The sequence below is a fragment of the Epinephelus lanceolatus genome, chromosome 11, assembly GCF_041903045.1.
Source record: "Epinephelus lanceolatus isolate andai-2023 chromosome 11, ASM4190304v1, whole genome shotgun sequence".
Lineage (NCBI taxonomy): Eukaryota > Metazoa > Chordata > Actinopteri > Perciformes > Serranidae > Epinephelus > Epinephelus lanceolatus.
This window is the reverse complement of record NC_135744.1, coordinates 28,810,001-28,820,767: the sequence shown is the minus strand read 5'-3', so window position 1 is coordinate 28,820,767 and position 10,767 is coordinate 28,810,001. Positions and strand designations below refer to the sequence as shown.

Sequence of the window (10,767 nt, the reverse complement as noted above, 5' to 3'; positions counted from 1 at the left end):
TGCTTTTAAAATGTAACATGACATGAGTGAGACTGGACAGGAGCCTTAGTGTGACAAAAACTAATGTCGGCAAACAACACTGTTTTCTGTGTTTGCAGCACTCACTCACTATGTGTGCTTGTCTGTGGGCTGATGGGCCAACATGTGAAGCAGCACAGAATTTCCTCCCAGAGCTCTGTTTTCTGCACAAAGGACACATTTCTCAACAGTGTTATTACAGAAAACTTTATAAAGCACTTTGTCATGTTGCTGTTTAGTTCCAAGTAAGAGCCACCACTCCCCTCTCCGCAGTTATTTTACTTTACCAAAACACATGCTGCTGCTAATGCCACTACACTCTGAATACCAACTGGGGCACATCAAGAGACAATCAAAATATAACTAGCGCACAGTGGGAGCCAACTCGGTACTGCCTTTATGATTAAATCGAATTGGAGTGAAAGGAATAAGCTGGAGGGAAGTTGTTTACTTGTCCCCTGCCCCAAAAACACATGGACGTCAACATGCAATAGCACACAGACGTGCAGTGTAAACATATATTTCTGAGCTCCATTTGATTTCATATCTTTGTCACCATTCCAGTGAAAGGGGCATAATGCACCCTCCCCTGCTAATCTTGACCCACAGTGCACACTCTCAGGGTCCCTAGACAGGTTGTCAAAATCTTAAACCCTCTCAAATGTCATTATACATAATAACAGATAAAACACCCCAGTGAAAACTGTCAGATGCAAGCTGAGTGTGTGTGTGTGTGTGTGTGTGTGTGTGTGTGTGCGTGTGCTTGAATGCATGAAGAATCATGCTTCAGAATCAGGAAGTGCTATTAGCTTGATAAGACTGAGCTGGGGGCTTTTTCCAAGAAGTTATCAGTTACTTTGCAGAGGAAAACTCTTTTAACAAGAGTCCACATGTTCCATATTCAAGGTCCTGGGTTTTACTTTAATGTCACTTGTAGACATTGGTTTAAATAAAGACGTAGGTCTATGATAAAATGTGCCTGTAGTTAATATTGATAGGTGTCAACAATGAGCTAATGCTCTTCAAGCTAATTTACCCTTTAACACCCACTGTCATCTGGCCTTTGTCTTTAACGGTAAAGGTTACAGTCAGCATTCACTCCTGGGACATAGACTCTGATTGATCGGCTCCAGCTCTGATCAGCTTCGACTGGCAGTGAAAGAACTACAGCACATGGATGGACATTTTCATTTGAGCCCTTTTGTCAGCCGATGCAATGACAGGTCACCACAAAATACTGTCTGTTTCCATCCAAGCTGTACTCTACCATTGTTCCAAATTTAGTTGGCATTGAAAAAGCAAGATATATTAAAAAAAAATAACATTAATAACCACCATAAAAGTTCCACTGGCTTCCATGCTGCTTTCTACTGTTTACTTATCCTGTGTTCTGCTGTAACACGCCAGTAAAGAAAAACAAAAAACCAGAAAGGCAAACTTGTCTACTGCAGAACTGTGTACAAAACACTGGTCTACTGGCAATGGGAAAGCAGTCCATCACCTACTTTATATTTTTAATATTTCCCCACAATTAAAAAACCTGCATACAGGCACCAATTTTGATGAAAAATGGAGCTACTGGTCCATTTTGATATATTGACAGACTGACAGAATAAGCTAGCTGGCAGAACAATGACTTAACAAATGCAAAACTGTGACAGCCATTTAAAGTTGTTAAGGCTAATGTTTTAGCAGGAACTTACACACCCAGCAGACGTGACATGCATTCCTTTGGAGCTGTTTTCTTTTTCTCCACCAGCTCCTGACAACAACAGCTGGATCTTTAGCTTGGGAGATACGTAACTCTCTTAAGGGCTAGCTCATATTAAGGCAGCCAAACATGAGTGGTGGCTACAAGCAGGAAGTACCGCTGTAGCAACCGACCTCAGCAGGGCAAGCGACAGTGGCAGCCGACTTCAGGGGGGTACCTTTGCCGACCATCTGGTAAAACGCAACCACAGCTTTTGATCTATGGACTGTGCAGCTGGCCTCGAGTGTTCCAGTGTTATACAGTAACCAATTAACTATGTTTTGATGGATTCTGGGAGACAAGTATAATTTTTCCTCTGCTGAGGCGCTGTCGATGGTGTTGACAGGTACCCTCATGCTAAGTACTGAAATAATTGTCCTCCTTCCCCCATAAACACATACTTGTGTGTATGCATGAACATGCAATACACTTGAGGGTCCCGGTTTGAGGGGCTGAAAAGGTCACCCTAGTTCAAGAGAATGAAAGCAACACACTGCTAAGGGGAAAGACAAGGAAAAGGAGAAGCTGAGTGAGGGGTTGAACATGGAGCTACATATATCATTATAGGAATGAGCTAACAGTTGGAGCCTGAGGTTCTCATCTGCTGGGTTAGTTCTTCCTCAATGCACCAAAGTCCCAGGAGACTTGCATTCAGGCAAGGAGCCCTGAGACATCACAATGAGGGTTCTGTACTACAGCAAAAATGAACAATTCTTTTAGGCACTTTGATGTCATATGGACATTCTGGCTCATTACGGGCCCTGTGTGTGTGTTGAGGTACTGTAAGATAAATTGTACTGGTAACTAAAAGTTGCAAATTTGCGAAACCTATTTGTGCTGTCAGAGAGAGCAGTGTAAATGCATGAGACAGTAGAAAGGGAAGCATGTCTCCCACCGGAGGGAGTAAACGGAAATAAAGAGAATTAAGATAAACAAAAGAATTTAACGGCTTTCACATAGAGGAAATCTGACTTGAAGCTGTTGTTTGTTTAGCTTCATAAGCTCAAAAAACAATTTTAGATATACCACAAATAAACTCCTCTTCACCACTGGAGGAAAGTGGCTGGGTGCCATTCCTTTTGTTGTGCAGAATAGTGAGAGGGGGAGGGAAAAACAACATCTCTGCATTCAAAATCCTACATTGCCAACACATTCACTTTTATTCAGCCTCTGTGCTTTGTTTGATAGAGATATTTTATTCATGTCCAGGGGATAATTGGGGATTATCGGCTCTAAGCTGGCATTTTGATGGCTTTTAAAGAACACCGATTTGCTCTGAGACAACCAATAGTGCGTTTCTAAGTATAGTTTTATTCTGAGCTTATCTGTAAGAGAGGGAGCCATTCTTTTTGTTGTGTAAACTATCTAAACAGTCACTGTCTTAAAGTTTCAAGAGATGTTGCTGCATTTTTTTACTTTGTCCTCAGTGAATCAAAGGTCTAAGGGTGTCATACTAGATGTATGATCACTTATATTGGAGAGGAAAGAGGAGCTTGTATGTCTGGCCATGACTGATAACATCCTTCAGCAAACCCACTAATGATGTATGATAAAGTATTCCCCCTAATCCTACTCTGCAGCTCAGGTCATTTTGTCTTTTATGGTCTATAACAATTAGAATCATATTCACAGAAATATTTTTTTGTTCATCAGAAAAAAAATGAATGTAAAGAGGCTGACTAATTCCTGTGTTTCACGCCGAGATATTCAATTCAGTGTTACCATGAGTAAAAGCATTTGAAAAGCATGTCCGCTTGCTGGTTATAATTAGTTCGGTTATTATCTAACAGTTTAGTTTATTACGGTTTCTGGTGTAACTTCTCATTGTGTGTCTTCTACAAGGTGGGCGAGTGAATGAGTAATGAATAAATTGTTACATTTCTGTTTTTGCTATCCCACCTTACACCCCCATACACTGTTCACCATCTGAAACCATTAATTCAGTGGCCCATTGTGTACAGTCCTGACAAGTTATAAAACTCATATTTTATCCACCACAATGACTCTCTCCATGTGTCTCGCCCTCACTCACTCACTCACTCACTCACTCACTCAAGCTCCCACTCCCGACAGTCTCCCAAAATTTCATACTTTCAGAAAGTTTGCTGTTGTTCAGACATTGCCGTGGTTTGTTATTTGTACCCATCCATTTATTCTTCAGAAGAAACACTGAACTTTTTCCCAAATATCTGGGGTCGCAATGAAAACAGGAGTCACACAAAAGGAACAACGGAGAAAAGGTGAAAGAGGAGACAGCAATCATTGTAAATGTATAATTTTCAGGATGGGTAAATGCCTTCTACCAAAATATGGGCGATAATAAAAGTCTCCCAAAATTTTGTCTTAATATGGCAGTTTGCTTTCAGTCTGACCTCCACCAAATGCCTTCCTTTGACATCTCTTGCAGTGCAGCCTTTAGAAGGCCATGTTGATTTTTCTGTCTGTCACGCTGGTCCAAAATAGTAGCTCAACATGCACTGACGATTTTGGTAACTGCTTTGACATTTGATGGACAATCACTGGGGAAAAAGTAGGTTGAAGGTTAAAAGAAAAACTTTTTCAGCCACACTAGCAACCTGGCTTTAGGGATGGATTTTAGTGAACAACAAATATTGGATGGATTGCCAAGAAATTTTGTACCATCCCAATCACCAGTTTCTGTAAACTAGGGATGTGTAACATTTGTACGTTATTATGTAGCAGATATGTTGAAAGGTTACGTTTCTTTATATCTCAACAGTTCAGTGGTTAAGGTGTGGTTATGTTAGGCACAAAAAACATTTTGTTATGGTTATGAAAAGATCATGTTTGGGTTAATATGCAGCTTTTGGCTGCACAATCACATCTAGAAAAAAAAACACCTGCTTTTACTGTTTGTTGGACTGAAACAGCGCTCTGCAATTTGACAGCCGTGTCATTTTCTCCACCTCCTGATGACAAACTCACCTCACATATCTGTCATCAAACTTAGTCACTTTAGAAGCATTGATATGATACATATGAAGCATACAAATGTAACGTATCTGTGGCTTGCAGAAACCTACATTTCTAACATTTTCTTCTGGCAACTGGGCTGTACAGACATCCACGGTCTCCAGAGGTTGAAGACTAATGACTTTGTCAATCCCCTGACTTTCTAATTAGCACCATCATCAGGTCGACATTTAAATTTGTCCAATACTTTGATTCATGACCAAATACCAACAAAGCTAATTATTCCCATCAGCCTCGGCTGTGCTTTCTGTTTAGTACTAGGGAATGCTAGCATGCATAACACATTAAACTAAGGCGATGAACCTTAACCTGCTAAACACCTCATGCTAACAATGTCATTATAAGCATATTAGCATAATGTTGCCAAAGTGCAGCCTCAGTATAGGGTTTAAAATGACATGATTACAATATCCACCATAATATATTTTTTTTTACAAAACTATTCATAATCTAACACTGCTTGACATGCAAGATATAAATAGCTGAGTTTTCAAAATATCAAGTCAGTGTGGGGACACTGAGAATCCCCCTCGGAACACCAGGATGCATGTTTTCATTGGCACTGTCACAGTTTAATAGGTATGTCCAGTCCTGTTGCAGCCTTTAGGGGCAACAAGTTGGACTTTAAAGTTTTTGGCCTGGTGATACAATTTTACATTCCTACTTCTCTTAGTATTTGTTTTTCAGTAGACAAGACAAGCTATCCACACCCTATATGTAAGCAACAATCTGGAAAGCAAAAAACATGTGTGTGCTTGTAAATGGTCAGAGAATTTTACACAGATCTGACACTGTTTAGCTCCAACATAAAAAGTAAATACAGGTTCCTATAATACAGTTTTCAGACACAGTAATACTGTAATCATATAACAACTTTCATCCAGAAGTTCCACTCTTAAAGTCTCCATAAGATCACTCAGATCCAGATCATGTAGGTGGTTAAAATGGATAACAACAGAAAGCATATCCATTATCTTTTGTCAGAAGGTTAGAATATGAAAGTAGTATACGTTACACTCTTTGTTACACTTAGCAGCAGCACACTCAAGTAATCTCTCAGGGCTGTGACTGGTCTGTAGTCAGACAATCTGTACAACATGCTCAGATTTTAATAATACATTGCCTCTAAAAATCACACTTGTTCACAGAGATAACACTATGCTCACAGCAAAATGGAGCAGTGAATGTGGCTAAATGAGCAGCGAAGAATGTGTGAATGTGTGTCAACACTGGTCACACACCCCCTTGAGGTCAGCGGACACACAAATGTACAGCCACCCACACACATGCACACACACATTCACAAACATAGATACGCAGAGTTGACAATAAAGTGTTCTGGTGCAATATGCTGCAAAAAGTGCAATTTGGTGCAGGTCACAGGGGTATCCAGGAGCCCCGGAGGCCTCAGTGTGGAACTATTAGTGTGTGCAGGAGGAGTAGGGTGCACCGGCAGGTCACAGCACTTTCTTTCCGTCTCATCACACCACAGAAAGCAAAAAGCACTAGCCTACCAAGAGCAGCAACTCATTTTCTTCATTATTATTTAATTGTGAATGAGAATAGTTCCTATTTAACTTTTCTGCCTGGAACACTGGGAGGAGATTACAAGCTAAAATAATACTTATTAGCCAAATGCCTTACATTTTGTTCTCATCATTAATGGTGGGCCACTGAATGAAGTAGTTACGTTCTGCCAGAAATCCTTGAAATTTCCACAATTCCCCGGGGAAGTGATGCTGCCCTTATCAAATGGAGCTATGCAGCAAGGTCCCCTTACACTCAGATAAAACACTGACAGAATACTGATAGAAATCTCCCTTTAGATAGCAGTCACTCTTCTAAGCCCTGATTTAACTTATAAAGGTCATACACAGAATATGACTGTAAAGTTATCAATCATCTAAATGCATTGCAGGGTCTACAGGGAGTATTCATAATGAATGAAGGGGAGAGCTCATATGATGTGAAGGAGAGATGAAAAGAGCAAGAGATGGACAAGCTGTTTGGATAACAGCATTTTGTGACACTAACAGTTAATGTTGCTTTCTTTGTGACTGGTCAATGAAATTAGAACTGCTACCATAACCTTTGAAAAGCATTCATAAAATATGTATCTCAACAGGTTTATCTTATATTCACCAAGAAAATTTCTACAAAAAACATGTGCCCCTAATGATCAGCATTTTCTTAGCCCCATTATATATGAACAAAGATGTAGCCCTTGGTTGGCAGATTCAAACAGATTTCCCAGTTTATTCATATGATCTGTGCTAATTGGATGTAGTTACGTGACGCCATCTCTCGCGCTCGCTCTCTCGGAGCTGCAGACAAATGGTTCAGTTCTTTGAAGAATTAATTTATGCATTACAAGTCCAGTGTTGTGACACGATGTCTTACAGGAATACCGTTGCTCCTCTCCAAAGAATAGGGTAAACAAATTATTTAATTGGAGTAATGGACTCACATTTGCCAGAATTGCCCATTATTTCTGTATTGTTTCCTTTTCCTTTTTATCTCTTCATCAGCGTGACAAGCTTTATAGTTAGACATTAACCACTAACACGCACAGAGGGCAAAACAATTGGGCTGTCACCTGAAGGCCGGATAATATCAAGCAATCAATTTATTGCATTTTACAGACATATCATTTTTATATCATGTTTAAGTATGCAGGTTAGTGGCTCACCTTGAAAAGAAGATGAGGGATAAGAGGATTCCTCAGTTTTATTGTCTGTTGAGTGTGTATTGACCAACAGATGGAGCTAAATGAAATGCATATTGATGCACATGATAAAAAGAAAACTGGGGCAGGTGTGTGTGCAGTGTGTGTTTAGGATATGCCTGCAAGAGTCTGTTCTTTGGTTCAGCAAGACACTGTACTAAATAAAATTTTGAGTTAATTACAAAAATACGGTTTTACATACCCATATAAATAACTTCATTTAACATTCAAACTGTGCATATTAGGAATTGATTAATAAAAAGAGACTTTTATTCAATAGAACATTAATTAATCTCTCGCTTGTGTTTGGGTGCTCCCTTGGTATCCTACTTCTTGGATGATTTAGATCATCAGCGATGTAATCTAAAATCAAATGAGTCAACCTCTCTGCATCTTGTTAGTCAGTCCCAACCATAAGAATAAATAATGATAAGCACTGCAGAGGTTTACATCAATTGCAAGTATCTGCTTTGCACCTGCTTTTTTTTTTTTTTTTGCCGCAAAGCTACAGCGCTGCTACACATATGACTCACTCTGTGTGGCTTCCTGTGAAGATAGGTCATCCTGTTCCCCGTCTCACAGTCTCTACCTCACTCTTTAACCTCAGTCGACAGTCTACTCTTTCTGTCTTTGCTGAATCCCTCAATGGATTCAGCCTGATGAGTTTGGGGAGCTCAAACATGGCTGGAGGTGCCCTAGGAGCAGCCTTCTCTCTCCTGCTCCTTACCTCCATTATACAAGGTAATCCTGGACCACATGCACTGTTGCTCATATAATATACCAGCAATGGTGGGATATTCACCGTGGGTTTGAGATGTGTTTTGGCTTCTGGTGTGACAGGCTGCCTCAGTATAATGCTATGATTGTATCTGCCTGCATCCCAGTGGAATGCAGTCTGTAATATCAACTTCAAAGTGTAAGTGATTTTATCTCCTCACTTTTCTTGCTTCCAATGCTATCTGATGTGCTTGACAGGGCTCCGGGATGTTGAGGTGTTCCATAATGAAAAGATGGAGGCAGTAGCAGGCCAGAACATTACCTTACCCTGTGTCGTAAGAAACCATACTGATCTCAAGATCGTCAGTATTGAATGGCGCAAGGACAGAAATGAAAACACAAAGCTGGCCCTGTACAGCCGAGGTTTTGGAATCAATCTGTTTTGGCCTAATGTCACCATGCAGATTGACAACACATCAATGGGCACCTACCTACAACTTTACGGGGTGGCAAAATGGGACAGTGGTGTCTATATTTGTGACATCACAAGTTTTCCTCTGGGCTCCATCAGGAGAGAAACGGAGCTAAAGATCGAAGGTAAGATGAAGGCAAGTACATGCAAAGCCATACCCCAACCAGGCGCTGCAGTCTTCACAGGATTTAATATTTGGATAGAGATGTGCAATAACTTTCTATCTTATTGTCCAATTCATATATTTCATGTTACTCCTGATTGCATCAGAGCGCCGCTGCTCTGCCAATCTCAGCAGTTATTTACTTCTGAGCAAATGTATGTAATGATTTGCAAGTACACATCTAAGAGCTTTGTTTGCCACGAGACATTTATTTTCATCCCTGTGTTTGGCCTTTTTTTTCTCCTCATCAGTCATTTAGTTGTGCAGTGACGCAGGCACAATACACCCTTACCTCCTTTTCATCTAACTGAAGGGGTGTTAGAAACAAAATAGAAGCAGCGGACAATTACAGAAGATTTGATCATGTGTAATGCAACTGAGAGTAATCTTTTGCTGATAGGAGTCATTTCCTGTATTCCTTTTACAGCAGATGTATTACATAAGCATTCTTGTGTTGTCAATCTAACTTAATCATACATTTTCTCTCTATCAGATGATGTTCAAATTATGTGTGATGTGGATGGCTCCATTGAGGTCCATGCTGGAGAAAATGTGACCATTCAGTGCAGAGTATTCCCTGATGTACAGCACAAGTGGACCAAGGTGATGGAATAGAGAAAATTAAAACAGTTAATCAGCCCATTTCTGCCCTGACAATGAATTTCACTTCATTCATTAAACATCAAGATGATCTGATTACCTCTGACATCAAAACCTACAACACAAAAACATCTTCTCAATATGAAAGGTATTTATATGCTACATAATCTTGTTTTGCCCTAGAACAAGAGGCTGGTGTCAGAGAATGAATCTCTGGAGCTCTGGTATGTGACTGATGCTCACACAGGGGTTTATACGCTGACTGTCAACACAGGAAACAAAAGTCTGCATAAAGAGTTTATCATCACAGTGCTACCAGCAACCACAAGCTTAAGGACAGGTGAGCCTCTCTATTCCTCTGCCACTATTTCTCTCTTTGAGCTGTACTCAATTTCAGCATTTCCTCAGGGCTGGATTAACAATCTAGTAGAGGGCCCAAGAGACTGAGTGACTTAATAAACTGTGCTGGACCAGAGAGCTGATACTTGACTTTTGTTATTACACTGTAGCTCGTTCAATTTTAATTTTTAATTAGCTGAAAGGAAAGGGAGAGATTCAAAGGATTTTGAAGCTGCCAGCAATGTTATGAGAACGCACCAGTAACTGTGAATAAATTGGGAACTACAAAACTTTAAGAGTGAGACTCGCAATTATTTGCTGCTTGCCCCGCGGGATTAGGGTAAATACTGAACCAAGCTTAACTGAAACAGTGTTCACAGTTTGAAATTGTACAACAACCAAACTGCATGTTGTCTGCCCCCACTGGTGATAAAGAGGTTGGTATAGTGCTGTCAGTGGGCTGTGCTTAAGCAGGGAAATAATCCCCGGCTGTCTGCTTTCTCTTCCTGTTTACATGTTCCTCACAAGAATTTCATGTGTAACAAAGAAAAAAACACAAGCCACACAGACGTCAGGAGTCACTTCCTGCTCTTCTTCTCTATCTACTGTCAAACCACAAGAACAAACACACTCGGCAGAGGCTCTCTGAATCGTGACATGGGGTGAGAGCACAATCTGTTGGACATATTGGAGTAGTACAGCCGAAATAAAGGCTAGAAAAATACTCCATAAAGCTACTTAAAACAGACACAGTGTTGCATGAGATCACATTGCATCGCAGCATCTGATTGCATTTAATATGCTTCTCTCAGCTGTGTCTCACAGGAGGATGTGAGTTGAGATTAATAATGGATCTGACCTGGTGTATGGATGGGTGGGGGGATGCAGGACACAAAGCAAATAGTTGAAAACAACTGACACGCAATGGATTAATAATACACCGTACTGTGGAATTTGCAATTCATGCCCACACCTCAGCCTCAGGAATC

At 40.4% G+C, this 10,767-nt stretch overlaps 1 protein-coding gene across 1 annotated transcript in view; it reads left to right on the top strand.

Moving 5' to 3' along the window:
* Positions 1-7,990: 7,990 nt before the first annotated feature.
* LOC117265887 (uncharacterized) overlaps positions 7,991-10,767 on the top strand; it is a 6,452-nt gene continuing 3,675 nt past the window's right edge. Inside the window, exons 1-4 of the mRNA XM_033640689.2 lie at positions 7,991-8,228; positions 8,463-8,801; positions 9,333-9,442; positions 9,623-9,779. Coding sequence (XP_033496580.1) covers positions 8,012-8,228; positions 8,463-8,801; positions 9,333-9,442; positions 9,623-9,779 — 823 coding nt within the window. The 5' untranslated portion in view covers positions 7,991-8,011. The remainder of the gene's footprint in view (positions 8,229-8,462; positions 8,802-9,332; positions 9,443-9,622; positions 9,780-10,767) is intronic.